Source organism: Cyprinus carpio, chromosome A11 (genome assembly GCF_018340385.1).
Source record: "Cyprinus carpio isolate SPL01 chromosome A11, ASM1834038v1, whole genome shotgun sequence".
Classification (NCBI taxonomy): Eukaryota; Metazoa; Chordata; class Actinopteri; order Cypriniformes; family Cyprinidae; genus Cyprinus; species Cyprinus carpio.
Window position 1 is genome coordinate 2,022,203 of NC_056582.1, and position 20,751 is coordinate 2,042,953.

Below are 20,751 nucleotides of genomic sequence, written 5' to 3' on the forward strand. Positions count from 1 at the left end.
GACTTTAAAACATTGTTTTAATTCATATTTTCCCAAGAGTAATCATCACCTGTTTTCACAAGGGATCAATCATAAGTCACGGCTGTGGTTTAAGAGCACTTTATTGTTCATTGAGGCTACTTAAAGGTACAAAACAATGGCCTGCCAAAAGTTTGTTTTATTCCAAGGAGAAACAAGGCCATGAAATGAGGGTATAATACAGATTTACAAATTAAGAAGTACACTCGAGGTGCAGCGAGAAGAGTTTTAAACTGTTGGTTTCTTGTCGTCGTTCTCCTGGAAGCGCACATCAAATAGAAAATGGTGTTGCTCAAATCCCGAGCGATGGTACTGGAGTGGAGTAACTCACTCAGACTCGAGTCCGTTTGTTCAATTGTCTCCAGAGACAGTCGAAAGCCTCCGTTCAGAAGTGTGTCGAGACTCGGTAGCCTTCAGAAATAATACACAAGTGGCTGTTACACTAACGCAGTGTTTTCATAGAATAACTGTGTTCCTGCACTTTAACCTTAAACAGACAAAACCTACAAACAAAAAAGATCAACTTTTTTCGAGAAAAAAAAAAAAAAAGCATGATTACAATAAAGGACAAGGGAAAAATTAAATAGCTACATATCATTAACAAATTAACTGTTCCTCAAAAAATACCTACGATTTTTTTTTCTCTGTACATTCGTTACGCACAGCGTAATGATGGTCTCATAGTTTCCTATATAAAAACTTTTTTTTGTTGTTTTTAAGTGATTTACCTACAGCGTGTAGGGTAACGTGTGTCACAAGCAGAAAGTGAGTGTCCTACCCAGTAAACTGGTCATGAAATGTGTGTGTGATCCTCAAGGTCTCGTGTAGGATACGACAAGGCTTTGTGGCAAATACATGCAAAAAGAGCAGAGTGAGAAATACTTTTGAAGAGCGCGTCGTGTTCGAATTCGGGGCGATGGAATGTAAGGACGAGCTCGAGCGTCTCCCGTCAGAGTCTCTAGTGAGTAGCAACACTGAACACAGGAGAAGTACAAGACCTGCATGGCGTTCCCTATCGGAGGAATGTACTTTGTTTCGGTACAGGCGGACCGTTGGAAAAAAGCTGAATGCAGAATTAAGAGAAGATGAAGAACGACAACCACACACACATGAAATCAGCTCGACGTATTCAGCAGATTGTCAACGCTGTCCACAGCTGCGAACGCTTCTTCTTCAGTCATGCAAAGTGACAGCATCCTGTACCACGGATTAATAAACATACAAAACCAACCGTTAATATATAGATGGCCTGTCCGGAGGCGGTTTTCTCTCTTGTATCTGGCAGCTACCACAATGAATATTGAATAGAAAATAATAATATGGAGTACAACTGTACCAGCAGTAAGTTTATCTAGGACTGTTACTGACAAAAATAAAATCTGAAGAAAAGGCTAAAAGTATTACGATTGAAATGTCTACACAATAATAGATACCAGCTATTTTAAAAACATGCACTTATAAGCACTAGCTTACCCTTAAACCTTTAGTCTACTCTACTAAAACCACAGTGCCTGGGAAAAACCAATCCGAAGCGAGAAGAATGCCCACGTCTGCCGCAGTCCAGTTGTGGAGAGCCGAAGCGACCGAAAGAAGGTTCCCTCCCCTGACCAAGGTTTCCTGCGAAAGCGATGTGAACCGCACCACCTGCGTCACCCTCCAAAACCAACATCCAATCATGTGTATCCGACGCTAAACTGACACCACCTCCATCCATCCATAGTGCAAAATCAGTCCAGGCCTTCCATTTCAAGTATACACATACAGATTCAGGACACAACCGGGAGAGAGTGTGAGAGACAGACTGCGATGGGTGCCATGGAAGAATGGCTTCTGGGTAAAAGTTTCTTTGGTATCTGAGGCAGATGGTTCAATAGTGTCTGGCTGATTTTTATCTCTTAAAAAAACAAAAAAATAAAAATAAAAGATATGGGCATCCCATAACACAACAGCCAAGCTATAAGTATACTAGCATACTTACAAACAAAAGAAAAAGAATCAAAGGAAAAAAAGCACAACTGAAAGTTGAAGGAGCACCTCCTCGTCGTGCGTTCTTATGTACATAGCTATACATCAGCTCTGCTAAAACATGCATGGTTGCTTTGAGAGTGAAGCGGCTGGAAGAGGCGGGACTGGGGTGCGCTGGTCCTCTTTTCAAGACACGAGGGAAGGGGAGTGACTATGGCTGACCATGTGGCCGTTGGGAGAGGAGTCTGGGCTTCCGGAGGAGCTGCCCTTGGCCTTGATCTGCAGCCACGTCTCACCCAGAGCCTTGGCGAAGTGGTCGTCCACCGAGCCGGTGATGGACACCGAGTTTGTGACCGGCTCGGGCTCCTTGTAGTTCTTTCCCAGGCTGCGGCGGAAATGCTCCTCGATAACGGGGTCGCAGGCTGTGTTAGCTGAGACAGAGAAACGCTGCTTAGCACATGCTACGTCAAACACAAGACCTCTAACACAGAGCTAACACATGACACTTTCCACAGGTAGGGTCCAAAAACTCAAATGTGGGATGTTTGTTTGATTTTATTCATTTCTATTATTGCCTAGAGAGCAATTCCAGCATCACAGCCACTAAACTTTCTCATCAGAGAACTGAACTACGTGTATGTGTGCATGTGTTAATACTAATACCCTGCAGGTACAGTCCAGAATAATAAAAACGTTTCAGGAAAATATGATTTCATTGTTATGGATGTGACCACAGACATTTTGAGAGACAAACACTTTGCAGGAAGTCTGTGAACAGTCACATCTGTAACTCATTGTGGTTGATTCAAGAAGGAAGAGCATTTATTCAATATACTTCATATCTACTTATGTTAGCTTTGTACAAAACTTTTTTAAGTAAGTGAACCTACAGAAGTTTAAAAAGCAGCGCTGCTATACAGTGAATTTGATTTTCTGATATATAGTGTCTTTCTGTTTCAAAACCACTTATATACAAAATTAGGATTTTTCATAGTTTAACATTTCTAAGTTTATGGAATACACAAAACATAAAAAAAAAAAAGCTGAAGATGTATTTTGCTGAATAATAGTTCCCTCTGTAAAGGACGTGGCATCAGTAGAAATGTAATTGGACATCATTTTGTAACCCATCCCTCTTGTTTGTACTCACAGTTGGAGGCTCTGCGGTAGTTTGAAGTCAGGTTGGGTGAGCAGCCGTTGTGAGACACGGTGCAGTGGGTGAGGTTACAGTTACGGTTGTTCGCTGGGGCACACGTGATCACAGAGGGACGATTCTGCACACACACACACACACACACACACACACATATATATATGAGCAGTAGAGCAAGTGTCCAAACAAACAGAACTACTAAGAAGTGTTTTCAGATATGTCTACACTGTACACAGACTTGCTGTTCATGAGTTGAATCTGTTCATGTCATTTGATAGTTTAAATGCGGCTAAACATGGTTTCAGGGCAGTTCTGATTCATACCAAAACAAAACTCTTGTTATACATGTTTTCATGAGTAACAAAGATGAACCTCGATTCTAAACATCAGTATCAAGACAAAACCAAACATACTTCAGCATTTATTTACGTGAAAAAAGGTACAAAGCTTTCTGCTTCATTTAAAGGGATAGTTTACATAAAAATGACAATTATTTACTCAACCTCATGTTTGGTGACTGACTTTCTTGTGTGGAGTATAAAAGCTTTTAACATTTTGAAGAATGCTGAAGAATGACCAAGTTCCATTCCCATTGATTGAGTTTCCAGTTAAGTAAGTATGGTAAGTCAAAAAAAAAAATATATCAGTATAAATAGTCAGTAAGTTAAATGTGTGTGTGTGTAACGCAGTCTCAGTAAGTAAATAAATATGGGGCTGACAGTAGGCGAGATGGTCAGTCACAGGTTTAATGTGGTGCTGCTGGAGTTACCTGCTGGCGCTCAATGGGGCTGACAGTAGGCGAGATGGCGACAGTGCGGGTGGCGTCCACAGGTTTAATGCGTTTTTGGAGTCAGGGGCTGACAGTAGCGAGAGGCGACAGTGCGGGTGGCGTCCATGGCCAGAGCTGGGCATGTGGGCGTGGGCGTACAGGTGACCACCAACGAGACTCATCGGGGAGGCGCCGATGCGCTCTATGGGGCTGCGGCTGCGATCCCGGGGGTCCTTGCGGTAGTCCCCATTGGCAGGCTTGCCTCTGCAAGACAAACAAAGGAGGGATTGTACTGAGGCCCACGTCCAACGGCACAAACAAGCAGAGCTATTAATGCCGCATTCAGCAGTCCTGGCAAGAGCGACGCACCTCCCGTGAGCAGCCGCGATGACTTGATAAGAAGGGATTGTATGAGTCGACGTCGCTTACATTCAAGCTATCATAGAGTGTGCTCTACAAACATATGGTGGCTCCATATAACTTTGTTCTACTTCAACACGGTCAAAGCTCGTCTCCAGCTCTGCATTAGCTCTGATCGCTCGTTACAAAAGGCCCTTTCCCACTACTGACCTCCTTTCCTGTTTTTCTTTTCCCCTTAAAAGAATAGGCACACATGCAAAGCCCAGAAGCGCTATTCCACCCTTCCGGAACGATCGGTCTCCTGTTGCCAACAGAGCGGAGGCCCAGTGAGGGGCCAAGTGCACTATTCAAAAGGCTTCATCTGTGCTTCACAGGAAGAGAACTTAATACCCCTCACTAGGCACACAAGAGAGCTGAACAACAGCACGGAGAGAGCCAGGCAAACTCTAATCAGGTATCTGAAGGAAATGCTTTCAACACGGCTTTTGTAACCTCAGTTTGGTGACCGCGGTCCACCTTCAGGGAGGACAAATGCTGTAGATTTTGCAGAGCTTCAGTTGTGTGGGCTGCAATCCTTAAAATCGTCTGTTACTTGGCAACACAATTGGCGAGCAAAGCATCTGTATGTAACCGGTTACGTCTACCGGAAATTACAGTCCTCACAATAACTAATTGAAAGCTGTAGAAGGAAATGTGTCTTACAGGCCGTTCTTCCTCAGCATGATCAGCTTTCACTGTAACACATGCGCTGTGTAAAGAAGGTCAGATATCAGGTTGGCAGGACCATAGCAGGTCTGAAAGGTTACACCATGTGACATTAGAAATGTGTCAAACAAAAGAAATGCTGCTCTAAATATATGTGGCAAGCAGTAGGACCGCCTCACATTATTACATGAGAGAATAACGCTGAGCCACAATTTACAGCAAACTATGAATTTTACAGTTACCAATTTTCACTGCAAAATCCAGTCTTTTCAATAGGAATCCATACTATCAGGAACTACCCTTTAAATGTCTCCCTATGCAGATTTTGCACAGGATTTCAGACACGCAGACTGAATTGTATCAAAATTTGGGCAAAATTCCACAGGTAAAGCTAGTCTTGTCAATAATGTAGCAATGAATGAAGTACAGAAGTCATTTCCAAACAAAGCAGCTTTCTGTTTGGTTTACATTTACATCATAGTACAAGGACACAAAGTTATGTGTGGTTCAGGCATCATATTATTGGCACTAAGGTCAGATCTAAGAGGAGCCTGATAACATTCAGAAAAACCTGCTGAAAGCCTCTTCACCCAAGATCCTTTGACATGAAACCGCTATGAGGGCCTTTCACGAGATCTTTCGGTTCCTGCTATTCCTCTCTGATGTGAGCTAAACACTCTGGCAATAATACATCAGTGCTTTCAAGACCCTTGCTCCGAGAAGAAACGCATTTGTCATTCAATTTAGGATTATTAAACATGGGATTGTGAATAGCGTGAATCTAAATTCACATGCAGAATCCATGCATCAATCCACACATAAATGAACACACCAGAGTCTAACTGTACTATAGAATCACAAGTACGTAAAACCAGAAATGCTTGACCAGCACACACGGCTCAACATAATGGTAAAAATGTGCTGACTTATAGTTCTGTGAGAGCAACAAGTCATAATATTTAAGGAGCAATGTTTGTGCCATTAATCAGGATGTGTAATAAAGTATATAGTAGGGATGTGCATCTCCATAATGAGGACGATGATCTCGATGCATAGCCAACGATACGATACAGTCTCCTCTCCTGTTACAACTTAAAAACATCAGCATTTTAATTAATCTTGTATATCTCCTGAGAACTAAAGTTCACTTAAACTGGAAACTAAACATCTTTTCCAACTTCAGAACGATATAGTCACAAAGGATTGTTTAATACACAGAATCTGTCCCAATATCATGGACCAATATCTATAGCTCCTTGCATTCATTCTTATGTAAACAACAGGTTAAGTAAAAATATGAATATGCAATATAGCATGTATTTAGAAAAATGCTCCTCTTTACAGTTAATTTTCTATCTGACTAATGAGCTTATGGACGTGGAATGGTTATTCTGAGGTAAATGCATTGTTACGTAGCAATGCTTTCGAGCAAAAATATCACTCAAAAAAAAAAAAGCAACAAACCAGCCGTTTTAAGTGCAGTCTGGAGCCCTGACTTTAATATTTCAACTTGAAATCCATAAGTCAACGGTTATCTTTTAACTGAAAGAGTGCGCAGACTTACTTTAGTCACAGATGCAGGCCAATAAAACTTGGGACATTTTCTCATAATTGCATTTCATAGGCATGCAGCAAAACCTCACGATTCCACCACAGATCTTGGCAGGAAGATTTCTCTCTTATTTCTCCTGAAGTCACTGGAAGCTCACCCACAAAGATACAGGAAACATCTGGGAAAAATCAAGGCGAGGAAGGCCGAACCGCAGGATACAAACAGTTCTCTCTTTGGAAATGCACTTCATCTTCTTATCACCAGGAAAGCAGTGAAGACTTGCGTAGCTTCTCTTGTTGCCCATTGACTGAAGTTTACAACCAAAAGCCGCACAATGTGGCATCGTATCAGGATTTTATTTTCCGAGATGTGTATTCCAAGTTGTGTTGCAGTAAAAATAGCAACCGGTAACACCAATGGCATCGAAATAATAACACCCCATAGTCCAAAATATGAATAAAACGATGTGGATTTTTTAAAATAACAAATCTTTCATGGGTTTTCTACTACATATTTCAGTAAGAGAAAACATTTATGTTATATTAAGCCATACAAGTAATACCTGGTGTTCCCTTTAATAGCATGAGATGTTTAACTACTGTTACATTTACATTTCTTAATGAATTCATTAAATTCCCATTTGTAAATCCTAAATGTGGTTCCTAGAGCAACTAAAACATTTTAGCACATTGATTGTTTTTGGCTCAGGTTTTAAGACAAGCAGCCAAGAAAGGTAAATGACAGTTTGAGAGTTTGGATCCATGCACATTGTGTGTAATCACTTGAAAGCGTTTGGCTAATTTCAGACTTCACTGCTTTGACAAATTATAATCCAAACACAAACGAGCCAGTCATGTGTTTGTTTATATATAAAGTTAGCAGAAAACCATTATTTCATAAACCCTAACCACGCTGGCACGGCTTTCTCATGACTCTCCTTTTGGCTGGCCATGGATGCATGAGAAAGACGGAGTCTCCGAGTTCCCAGCTGGAACACAGGCTGCCGTGGATTATTCCCTCTGAAATCAGATAGCTTTCCTTACTCACTTCTTACAGGAACACATTCATGAAACCCCTCCACATTAGGTGCAACTAGCGGTGCGTTCACACTTGTAGTTCGGTTCTCTTGGTTAGTTTGGTCCGGACCAAAAAAGAAAGCGATACATTTGGTTCTGGTCCGCCAGCGGCCTGCTCAGCGCCGCTTTAAATCGAACACATCTAATGCTGTCTGCTGGACTAAGTGAGCTCATTGCTGCATGTACTTATGATTTTATTCTGACCCCATGCAAACTCACAAAGTGCTCATAAATGGCACTTTACCTCCTCGTTGCTCTACGTTTGCCCTCTGCTCATTTAGTTTGGGTACACCACTCGTTCTGTGTCTTCATGTTGCATAGCATCTTGTCATTCCTTCCTGTTTTTGGTTTGTTTAGAAGTATTTGGTCCATGTTGTGTTCATATTTTATTTGAAAAGTGAAAAGTGAAAAAGTGTGCACACACCCTAGATGACATCCAGAAAGCATGGTCTGCTATATGGCTCGCAATTTATTTTTGAATTTCGAATATTCAATGCAAAAACGTTGCATTTGAATTTTAGGTCTGCGTCAGCCGTCAGGCAGCCTTAGTGGCGCACAAAATGCGAAAGTGCAATATATCATTCAATATATTGTGGAAAACGAGAGCATCAGTGTGGAGATGTTGTTGTTTACGTCAAAACTGAAACCAAGCCATTCACACAGAATGCATTTATCACATTTCTAGAGGGACATCAATCAGCGTTGCACTCGCGTCTCGCTCAAGAGAGCATGTTTAGAAAACCATGTAAAATAATGTACCTTCAACTTTTAAAAAACATGTCTCAAGACTTTATGGCGGTTTTAACCCACCCCACTGCATCTCATGTTTTTAAATGAAGTAAGTAGCCTACTCTTTGTGATTGCTTTTCGGTCCTTTGTAATAAACTATACATACATTAGGGTGCTGTTTTTTGTTTTTCTAATTGTTAAAGCAAATTTATTATATAAATTATTTTAAACATTATGGACTTTTTTTTTTAGGATAGTTGTATAACGTGCATAATATTTTGCGTGATGCGTCCTCTTGTGGCCTCGGGAGAGAAGCCAAAAGCTTTTTCGCCCCAAACTGAAATTATGCCTTTCAAATTCGAATAATTTGAATTTTGTTAATATTTAAGTAGAAAATTCGAATTTAGTTTTTCAGTCATTTTGACAGCCCTAGTCTGCTAATGATAATGTTTCCGCTTGTGATCCTGATGCAAGTCTGCTGCATTTCTGATATGCAATACTTTAAAAGAAAACTGGCATTTTCAGTCATTTAGTACACAAGAGGGACTCTTATTTTGTTGTAGACGTTGATGGGGAGCAGTGTGACTTATTCTGCAGTGGGGCGTCTCCTGTGGGACAGGCCGGAGCAAGCTTCCAGAACGCAGTGGGCAGACTGGATAAGAGGCCCTTTGTTTTCACGGCAGCAGTGAAAACGAGAAAACGGCCCCCACCCTGACACGGAGCCCACTCCAGAACAATATGTCTCCCTGAGTTTCCAGTTTTATTAGCCCTTAGAGAAGGCTTTATCCAGAGCTCCCTCACTACTGCTAATGAAGTCTTATCTCTGTGCTTCAAACTGTTTAATCTGGCACAGACCAGAATGAAACCATACAATAAACTAATGCGTGGACAGATCAAAACAAGCGTAACACGAAACATAACTCTAACACTTGTGCACTTCCAGCGACTGAGGGCCAGAATGCTTCAAATAACTTTCCAGCGCTGGACAAAAGCTTATAGTGAGGAGAGACACAGGAAGAGATTTCCCAGCCCCCACTGCTTCATGCCCTTCTATAGAGGAACGCCCTCATGGAAACCTGAGCCGCCTCAGCCCGTGGTGTCCGGTGTCAGCCGCAAACTCCCACAAAAACAATCACGAGTGCCTCCTTCACTTCCACCCCAAGAGAATCACATGTCCTGGAGCAATACAGAGACACGCGAACAATTCAATCCTCAGAGTTCACATGTAAATGTATTCCTACTCCTGAAATACAAGGAAACATTTGGCAAAAACTTTACCGAACCTCTAGGCCTGTGTGTATTAAGAGTTAACTTCAGAAAAAAAATATTAAAAAGAGGGAGAGCAATAAAATAAAGTGTAAAAATATCAACACAAACCAAGGACTTCTGTTTCAAAAATGCTTCAGCTTTAACTCAAATTTCTAAACTAGGGCTGGGCGATATGGCCAAATGATCACGGTTACATTTGTCAATATCGACAATTATCACAATAAATTTCAAATCTTAATCTTCTTCCAAGTTTAAAAGCAGGTTTAAGTGTATGTTGTAAAAACCAGACCGTTAAATTTGGTTTTAAACTACTCTTCATGGTCAGAACATGACAAACTCATCACGTTTTTGAATTCTTTACACACATTTTTCCTTAAAATAAATATCTTAATTTTTTTTTTTAAATTCTTAGTTTCTGCATGATCTCACCAGTGATATTGTTTCATATCACAAATCACATCAGCTTTTCAGTGCACGCTGCAATATTAATATCATTACATGTTCTTGTCTCTAAGAAATGCACATCTGACAGCAGCTTGGGTTTGGATGCAGATGTAAACTTATGTTCATTATCAGAAACAGTAACATCTGAAAGAACCTTGTTTTTATAATGGTGAAAGTTAATTATTCTAACTGTTTGAGTTTTATTAAAATGAACCATTGGTCTTCCACGGCAGCATACATTTAGATCATGATAATCACAGTTAAAACCTCAATGCGATGGTAAAAATGAATCTATAAGGTTTCTAAGTATGTGTATGAAAAACACTGGTCAATTTCAACGATCAACGATTCAATTTCCTTCCACTTTTGGCACATAAACTTTATATTGAACATTTATTGAACTCTTGTTTTATCGAGGAAAAGTATACTGCGATAATTGTTATCGTTTTATCACCCAACACTATTCTAAAGTAATTTAAAGTATTTAGAAATATTTATTAGTTTTAAAATGCCAAAATTCAAAGTTAATGTTTATTTATACTCTAATTATAAATGTAATTATATTCTAAATGTTTGTTTTTGCTGAGGTTTACTAATCATTAGTAATTTAATAGTTTATTAGTAATTCTAAAAAAAAGTGGTTACTCAATGATACTACTGTTCACAATCCAATCCACTTGCACTAAACAAACTGTAACTTTTTTTTTTTTTAATGCAGAACTAAAAGCACATTCTGTCAACTAGCAAAATGGCAAATGAAGGGGATTTGGCGTTAGTCACTTCAGATGAGACGAAGCAAAACAAGTGTTAACTGAGTTTAAGTTGGTGAAAAGGGCAGTTGCTGTAATGAAACTACAATCTGTTCTAGAGCCGCTCAGATCCTGCCAGTGCTGAACGCTGCAGAGTGAAACCTTTCAACTGGCAACAAGCTCTGACAGGTTGCCAAGATGAGGATGAGGATCAGAAAAGGTGTTTATGTATCCGTGAGAGCATTACAAAAGTAAATCTGTTCAGTCAAAGAACAAAATGCAAACTTAAAATCTAAAACACAAAAAAAACAAAAACCAAAAAACAAAAAACAAATCAAACTAACCATTCAAACAAACCACCCTCCTAAGTCTCTGAGCTTTTGTTGTTCTCAAATTGCTGGTCATAATTTAGCCTGGGCAGAGCAGATCTGGTGTGCCACGACTGAGCGCCGCTCTTCCAAGCGGGGCTGGAATGCGGGGAATGCTCTGACATGAGGGCACGGCCAGCCGCTGCAAACGGCCCATGTGCTCCGCTCGGAGTGCCGGAATCTCAGAGATTCCAGGCCTGTGTCTTCAGCACATTCCCGGGCATTCCTGACGTTCTTTCTGCAGGAACGCCGCCCGCTCGGCCCTAACTTCAGCTGAGTATAATGCTTTTAAAAAAGCACCTGATGGCCAACCGAACCAGCTTTCGGATTCGGTGGAGACGACACAAGCTGTGAGTGTCTGTCAGCACGTCAGATGCATCTGAAACGAGACACGTGATGTTAACTTGTTCCACTTACAACTGTGTGGCAAACAGCCGGCTCATCTTGGCCACATGCTCGTTGTTACAGTCGATGTCGTCGTCTGCTTGGTCCCCGCTGTGCTTCCTCTTGCTGGGGCTGATGGGAGGAGGGCCCGTCCTGTGATTGCTGACTGCAGAGGACAGGGACATGGCCTGCATTCTGGACTCGCCTCTCAGAGCAGCCTCACCTGCAACAAACACAAGAGAGCTTGCATTAATACGGACAAACACTCAGCCGCTTCAGGAGACACGTTTACTGCATGGTTTAGAAACTGATCAAGTCATCATCTGACACACAGCACACTCTAAGGAAGGCCCGGCTTGTGTGAGTGGTTCAGAGTGATGCAACTCAACGGCAGCGCTGCTGAACTGACCAAATAATGAATCGAGTGAGCAGACGAGAAAGAACAGACTCCACACACACTTACTCTCTTGAGTTGAGCTTAAAATCAACTACAAAGCCTTGTGAACAAATCAGTTGAATGAATGACTCAGTGACTCACTCACACAGTGATTTTAGCTTTATATCTAAAGTATATTTTCCCTTTTCCCCCCAAATCATTTCAAAAATTAGTATTTAGGGCTGCCATTATATATTTTTGCTGATATCCAATATTTTTTTCAAATAATTATGGCTGATAATGTTCTTTTAATGAGAGTACATTGAAAGTCTTGAAAATAACTATTATAAAAAATATTTGTTTTGTTTTCTTGGACAGATGTTGAAAGCTTAAAGGGGTCAAGGGATCATATTAATGAACAAATCTGCATAGGTTAAATTAAATAACTTACAAGTGTCATGTTTGTGATTTTTATTAATGTAAGCTATAGCTTCTGACCTTTAGATTAAAACAGACAAGTGATTTTATGACATCATTTACTGCTTTATTTGTTCAGAAATACAAGTATCTTAAATTATATTTGTGTATTTTACTTTCATTTTATTACAAGTAGGCCTACAGTACCCCCTAAGTAAATAAAAGGCCTTGCCGGAGGGGCATTAGGACCCGGGGGAGGCTGTTGTTGATGCTGCTACTGCACATGCTAGTCACGGTTGAGTCTATCGCATACCGGACGCGTCGTTCTGTTACTGCATTCTCAGATTAAATGCAGTGATCCTAAACGGTGAATCACTGAGGCAAAAGTTTGCTTCAAGAATGAGCGCACTGCTGACGTGATCTCATCGCTAGCACACCCTGAGCACATGTGAGCTGTTCGTCTTATCGGCACAATTTGTTTCAAATCGGCCGATGCAGATGTTTGCATTTTAAGCCGATAATGTCATGCATCCTTATTAGTATTCAATGTTTTAGAACAAAACATCAAAACATGAATTATGCACTTGTAACTGCAGGTGAACTGCGTTCATGTCCTGCATTAAAGTATGTGTGAAAGCATCTAAACACCACTTCAGATGCAGGTTCTGTTCCTCTGCACTGCAAGCACAGATTGTGCTGATACTGATTTCATCTGACTGGTAACAGCCCTGTAGTCTCTTACTATTTGAATTTGATTAAAATTAATGAATTTGACACAAAAGATGATGCATACATTTAATTAAGTTAGAAAACAAATTGGCCTTATGAAGGTAAAAATGCCCACGAAAAGGTCAAAATCAATTTAAACTATTGGAAAAGTTAATTTCTGTTACTGCTGCAAACTATCCACCGGACAGAATATGAGGAATATCAGAAGTTTTGTGATTCAGATGTCCACAGCAGTCCTAAGCCTGCCAAAATACCAGCACAATAACACGCTCAGCAAAATATCGTCTGATCATCATTATAGACAAACTTCCAGAAAATATCAAGATATTATTTTGTCATTATCACACACTAAATTCCACCAGGTTTCGCTTTCGCACAAGCTTGCCATTGGATAGTGTATAATTCGTCTTCATTAGTCAACTGGAGTAAATGTTGTCAAAAAAAAAACATGACCATATTTCAATATTTGCTGAGAAAAGCCCCCTAATGAAGATAAGCCACATCATTTAGATAATTTAAAAACACAAGTGAACATCAATGGATTTTTGCAAATGTCTCTTCACTCATTCTGTGCTGCATGTCTGTTTTTAAATTACTTAATTGCACTAAACTCTACAGCATTTTTACTCAAGGTATTATACTGGTCACCTAGCTGTCTCAAGATATCAGCACTATAGCCATGAAAACCCACACGAAAGCTCCTCATCCATACAGGCCACTTCTTTTATGTTGATCTTCAGATCATAAAAACCATCACATCAGCAAGAAGAAACACAGCAATCACAACAAACTCACTCATCAGCCCTTCCTATGACTTTCTTCTCTTTCAAGAACACTTGACTGTCTCTTACCTCCAGATCAGAACAGAAAAAGCATTAGCGACTGATGCAGGAAATTATTTTGTAAATGTATTACACTGCAATGCTACACTGACAAGGCAAAGTCTCCATATTTGCATTGTAAATGCATTTCATCTTTTTTTTTTTTTTTTTTTTATGTGCAATCAAACAAGTCGCTGGAGTGCACAACAAACATCTTTATGTGCAGAAGTAATGCACTGAAGCAACACCGTCCTGTAAGATTCCTCTCAGTACTCAAATGAGATACAGTACGAGGGCACTCAGTGCATTTACAGGCGTTGTGTAGGAGTTAGGCCGGAAAATTACAACTGGCACACTCTCTCCACCGGGACTTTCCACTTGGGATGAGGTTAACTAAGCCTGAGAAACTTTATGAGATCCGTTTATTATGCCAGACCTGGATTCACAGCACTGCAATGGTGCATTTATTTACAGTAAAATGATAAATAGAGATGGTAAAAAATAACCTGGTCAGGTGTCCCTCCCACACTAAAGCCTCATAAAATAAGCCATGCACACATTCACTCAAATCCAGCCTCCAGTAAAGCAATGATAAAGCTCAGTCGGACGAGCTGGCGAGGTACTTCCCAAACCAAGTGGCCTATTTTCCTGACTGGCATGTTTCGGCTCGTCTGTCCGCTCTCCATGGCAACGGCGATGACATCACTGTTTTTGGCAGGGCCGGACCTGCTAATAGAGAAAAGACTGCGCTGCTTTAGACAAGCGCACAGTAAACGTCCACACGGCTCCTGACACATGATAGCTTATCTGTGTTAGTCTCCAGAGAGCCATGAGGAGATGAACTCGCGCTGTTGTGAAAGTTATTGACCATTCACTCATTACGAGTGAAGAATACTGTACAGAGACAGGAGGAACAGCAACACCACACTCTTCCCAATCAAACACACCTCATTCAGCTCATTAGCTCAGACTCCACCACTGGAAATGGATGGGTCAGATAAGACCACATTGTGAACAGCTGGAGGGCATCCAGGACCAGGGTTGGGAAACACTGAACTAGAGTCTGGTTTCAACACATTAACAGGTAAAGTGTTGTCAAAAGCAGGACCTAAATGCCAAATGCATAGTTTCACATGAGGATGTGATTAGTGAACGTCTTCAGTATTTACAGGTGATAGCTGATGACTTTACTGCCACTACATTTTCTAGCATCATCAATGGGGAGAAAAGGAGTATACAAGAATAAAGTGATCCAAAAATGGTTTTGAAACCTGAGTAACAATTACTGTCCAAATAGTGCTTGAGTTACATTTACAGGTCTGATGTGTGGAGGGTCTAGTGTGAACATTCAGCAACCAAACCAATACTGGAAATGAGAAAAATGGCCTCAAAGATTTCACACCAGGTTCTCTCTAAATCTCAGCACAGTTGAGCCAAACCAATCTGTTCTGCCTTTGCATAGCCACACTGCCAGGATGCATGTGTTACATAAAGCTGACCAAAACTATAGTTTAAAATGTAATTTACTACTGATTTTTCAGCATCATTACTCCAGTCTTCAGTGTCAAATAAACAAAAGAAAACAAAATACTTAAAATAATAAAAAAAAAGCAACAAATTATTAACAATTCTTTAATTCATAAAATAGAAAAAACCATAATACATTTTAAATAACAAATCTTTTGTAAAAGAAAGTACAATTTATTTGAAATGGAAATCTTTTGTAACATTATGTCTGTCCTTACTGCCACTTTAAATTATTCTTGATAAATTTACATGTTTTTAATAAAAATAACAATAATCTGACCACAAATTAACACCAGAAAACGGCAAATACATAATACTTGTGATTGGGTGAAATGCAAAGACCGTATGCAAACTCTCACACATTATAAAAGACTCGTGCAGTAAGCAGCTAGTGCTGCTGTATTTGACAGTGGTCAAAAATCAGATCAGCAAAAGGGTTGTGGTTTAAAACACACACACCACGAGCACAGAAGCTCCCTTCAGAAAGATATTTTGGAAAGTTTCTGGGGAAGTTGCATGCTTCTGTTCATTCACACTGCCATGGCTTTCCTGTTATCATTGTTTCAGGTCTGTGACATCATGTACTACAGATACTCAACCAGAATAATTCATTTTCGCATTGTCCTCCTGTAAATAACTTAGTCACAGCACAGCTATACTTGCAGTTCATTCTGTGTAAATAGTGAGTAGCTTCATATCTCTCTCACTCTCATCCACAGCGACTATTAGTTCCTTATTTTTGCTTTTATCAGTAAACAAATTTTCTCCTCGTGGCCAGATAGCCACACAATAATTTGCATTATTTACACATCTGCATTTCGGGAGTAATTTCAAAAATGTTAATTTCTCCAGCATTTGAGCTTCAGTTTGAGTTCACACTGAAGAATCAACGATCTGTATAAAAACACAGCTCGACGTTCCTGACTCGATGTCTCGGAGGACGCACACATTCATTAATTTGGTCTGAAGTTAGATTGTGAGATGTAATTTACCCGTCTTCCTAACTAATCTCTAGCATGCAGACACCTGAAGAAAAGACATACTTCAGCCAACCTGTCGAATTTCACACTTCAGTGAGTCTGTATTTTCTGGGACGTTTAAAGCGTGCTAAAACCTCACAGCAACCTTTGTTGGGAAGTGCAGGAGCCATAAAAGATGACTATCAGCATTAGAAGAGATGTAGCCAATGTTTGATCTGTTGAAAGACTGTCATTACGAGCGTAAGTGATCAAAGTCTGCCCCTACTACTGGAGACTTCAAACATCAAGCCAGAATGAGATTGAGTTACAGATGTGAGCCCACCTCCTTTCTTTTCCTACATTCACACAGGATCAAAATAAGACACAGCCTCCGATGCAAATTACACTTTTGCAACTTCTTGGCAACACGCAGTAAAAAGAAACGAACCCCTAATTTCATACTGCTGATGCTTGCAGAACAATGGCCTCCTTTGCTTTACAGCGTCTGAAATCTGATCTTCTCCGACAGTACGTGCCCCAGTCATACGAGCGAGGGCAACCAGGTCTCTCTTTTAAAGCAGAGAGGGGACTTTGGGTGTAGCGGGGTCTTATCTTTCTGTTGCCAGCAGCCTTTTTAGCCTTTGTTCAGCAGGAAAGATGACAGTCAGCGCTTCAGCCCTGTTTCAATTTAAGCTCAGCTGGTGAGCAGCCACCCACAGCAGAGAGCAGCAGGCCACGTCTGAAACACGGAGCAGAGCACGCTTTCCTCCTGAACACGCCTGACACCAAACTCAAACGACACATTCACTGAATGGCAGCGCAGAAACCTTCTGCAGGCGAGGCAGAGGGATCTGTAGTAGTAATAGTAAGGAAAAAAAACACTTAAAAACATATTTTTCAGGATTCTCTGATCAATAAAAAACTAAGGAACAGCATTTATTCAAAACAGAATTCTTTTCTAATAATGCAAGTCTTAACTATCACTTTTTTTTATCAATATAAAAAACATCCTTGCTGAATAAAACTATTAATTTCTCTCAAAAAAAAAGAATGAAAAGAAAATGTTCTGACCACAAACTTTTAAACGGTAGTTTATACTGTTACTCTCTCTCTCTATATATATAAGCATTGATGATAAATCATCATATTAGAATGATTTCTGAAGATCATGTGACACTGAAGACTGGAGGAATGAGGCTGAAAAGTCAGCTTTAATCACAGAAATAAATTACATCTTAACAGATATTCACATAAAAAACATTCATTTAAATTGCATAATATTACAGTTTTACTGTTTATTTTTTTTCTCCCCAATATTTTGATCAAATAAATACAGCCTTGATGAGCACAAGAGACTTATTTCAAAAACATTAAACATCTTACTGATTTATATATATATATATACACACACACACACACATATTTTAGTTCTTTATATAATATTAAAAAAACTATTATTATTATTATACTTACTATTATTGTTATTATTGAGAGGACTGGTATTATAACACCATTAACAGATGTGCATATTTCTCCTAGTGTCAGTGGATAAACATTTCTGTTTTCACATTTTGAAGTCAGCATGGTGTACAACAACCTTCCACGATTCATTCAATCTCCACAAGACGGTATTTCCATCAACTTACTCACTTTTATAGTCTCAGTCCACAGTAAATGAGCTCTCAAAATCATCTTTGGTGTGAAGAACAATGAACAAAGATAATAAAGTTTGTCTGTGACCTTTGAAAGGCCGAGTTCATTCAGTTCCAGATAAAGCGTGAAGCAAAGTTCAGGTGTTTCAGCAGAGAAATGCACTGTGCACGTTCTGACCCCAAGAACTGATGCAGAAACAGAGCTATTTTAAGGAGTGTGATGCGCGGCTTGCAGAAGCTGTAATAGATTAGCCATGTGCTCAGGAAATTCTCTGGCACACATTATAAATAGCTGAAGGGGCAGCCGCGCAACAGCGAGCAAAAACCGGCTGTGATCGTGTATTTCCATCCACTGTCACCGGGTCACGTGACGATCCAGCGGGTCAAAGCAGCCCGACATCCGCCCGGAGCAGCCATTCACACACATGCCGCTGGAGCTTTTCCACAGAATCTTTTGAAGAGTTATCTGGAAACACAGAGGAGTCACCGGCCAAGGAAGAAGTAACCTTTGGCATCCCTCACAGGCATAAACAGAGGAAGTACTGTCACAGGTTATAAACCAAACATCTGAATATTCAGACATGCCCACACCACCAAAACCATCTGTAACACAACTAAAACCAGCTTGAGTGGCTTCAAAATAAAACTCAATCCAATGCACTCCAACGGAGGCTGATGTTAATCATTCTGAAAGACCAAAAACAACATGAAAACAACCCTGCATCAACAGAACAAGCTTAGTGTCATTCAGCAAATCACAACTCTGCTTAAAAGTCAGTTGAAAGGGAGTGAGTGTATGGAGTCTACAGAGGCCTGTATCGCATGTCTGCTCTCTGCTACAACACATCACGCTCAAGACAACACCAACCAAACCAACACTGACGCTTCATAACTTCAGGCACAATGGAGAGAAAGACAGCTGGTGAGTAACCGTGTGAGTAAATGCTCTGGACATGCACTCATCCGAAAGCACGCGCTTCTGATATCTACTTCATATTATTAAAATGAACACGGCTTGATATAATATTCACGAAACAATTCCTGAACCTTGTTCTGCACTGTTCAACTTTTAAAATCAACAGGTGACTAAAAAGGCTGACATATTAAGAAGTGAATGAATAATGAATAAGTGTTTATCTTTAATGGTTTACTACTTATTTAAAGTGCTTAACCATTTAAAAACACTTCTTGTCTTCAATAGTCTATTTAAACATTAGAAATATCCCGTGTATCCGCACATTTAGATGAGCATACATTGTTTTTAATTTAGTTTGACAGTTGTATTGAGTGTGTATAGTATAACTTTTAAGCGAATGCTGTTGTTGTTTTTAGGGATAGTGTGGATGTTATATGTATTTTGGAGTATGTAAGCATGATGCATTGAATAATTCTTTATATTATAGGATGACAATTTTACCATCAGTCCAGGTTCTGCAGATGCAAAATAGCCCTCTGGCTAAATCTGGCACATTGTACATTTATGTATTATTTATGTGCACTGTCCCTGTCAAATAAACCTGAAATAAATAAGCTCTTAGAAACAGCATGCATAATTACAGCAACGCCGTTCGTATTGACGTAAAATACGTAAGTTTTGGGGAGTTAACAACAACGTTTTTTTCGGTTTGTAAAACGCCTTTTTAAACTATGAACAACACAAACTCGTAACTTTTCACTCATTCTTCTGAAACTTATAATTTTCTTCAAGAAAACGTTCACGTTGGAAGTAAATATGCAGCGATGACGTCACCGGCGTCCGTTATTTTCACTCACAAATACTTCAGATCGTTCACCAAGACCGAGAAAATAAGCGTCTGTGTGTTAGCTGTCGTTGTTTTTCTTCTTACCTTCGTAGCACAGGATGCCGATGTTGTTGTTCATCTTGTCCAAGTACTGGTAGTTCAACAGGTCCATTCTGGTAAAAAGCATTTATGGACTTTTAATCGCAGAAAGAGCGGCTTCTCTGTTTCTCTCGTCAGGAGCGCGTGTAAAGGCCCAGCCTTTAACTTCAAACAGGGCGAAAACCACTAGTTTAACCCGTCCTCCTCGAGAACCTAGCGAGTAGAGGTACTCTAACGCGAGTTTAAAGACACTTTACGAAGTTTGAGCGTGTGAAAAGAGTTGTAGCGAAGGACAAAAGGGTCGCGCCAGTTCTCCTCACAGCCCGCTGTAAGTCGACTGCACTGACACGCAGCCTGCGCTCGCTCTGAGTGCGGTGCGCGCGCCCCCTCGCCAAATCCCGCGAGACTTCCCCAACCCCCCAAAATCTACAAAACAACCAAAAGTTACTACGGAGAGACATTTTTGGAAGCACCTACTTGTACTAAATAACACGGGACCTTGCAGTCCTTTACAAAAATTAACAATGATTTTATTACAAATAAAAAACATGGTTAGTATAGTTAAAACATGGTAAGCACAAAGCTGCCGTGGTTTTGCTACACTAGCAATAGTTTAACTGATTGTATATTCGTAGTAAAACTATGGTTATATTAATGGTAATAAAAGTAAAAAAATCGAAAAAAAAAAAATCAACTTTTTTCCTAAAAGTGTGTTTGAAAAGCATCAGCTCTTTAGGGATCCACTATTAAATGTTAAATTAACATTATTGTCCTTTTAAAGGCGCTGTGATCCATATGCTATTGACAATAATAAAACTAAATTATTCTTCCTTTTCCTCCTCCTTCTTAAATACACTTTATAGTGTGCTTTTCTCGTACCCAAATGGT

General features: G+C 40.0%; 1 protein-coding gene across 1 annotated transcript; it reads right to left on the minus strand.

Moving 5' to 3' along the window:
• Window positions 1–83: 83 nt before the first annotated feature.
• Window positions 84–20,236, minus strand: LOC109098380 (transcription cofactor vestigial-like protein 4). Its single transcript, XM_042765845.1, has 6 exons — window positions 19,870–20,236; window positions 11,575–11,764; window positions 4,033–4,169; window positions 3,906–3,985; window positions 3,134–3,257; window positions 84–2,414 (listed from the first exon to the last, which is right to left on the minus strand). The coding sequence occupies exons 1-6, from the start codon at window positions 19,949–19,951 to the stop codon at window positions 2,170–2,172; spliced, it is 858 nt and encodes a 285-aa protein (XP_042621779.1). The 5' UTR covers window positions 19,952–20,236; the 3' UTR covers window positions 84–2,169.
• Window positions 20,237–20,751: the final 515 nt, after the last annotated feature.

Coding starts and splice junctions, on each gene's coding strand:
- LOC109098380 (XM_042765845.1), bottom strand. CDS start 19,951: ATGCTTTTTACCAGAATGGACCTGTTGAACTACCAGTACTTGGACAAG. Junction 3,986..4,032: donor CCACATGCCCAGCTCTGGCC/ATGGACGCCACC, acceptor TCAGCCCCTGAC/TCCAAAAACGCATTAAACCT. Junction 3,258..3,905: donor GCCCCATTGAGCGCCAGCAG/GTAACTCCAGCA, acceptor GTGTGTGTGCAG/AATCGTCCCTCTGTGATCAC.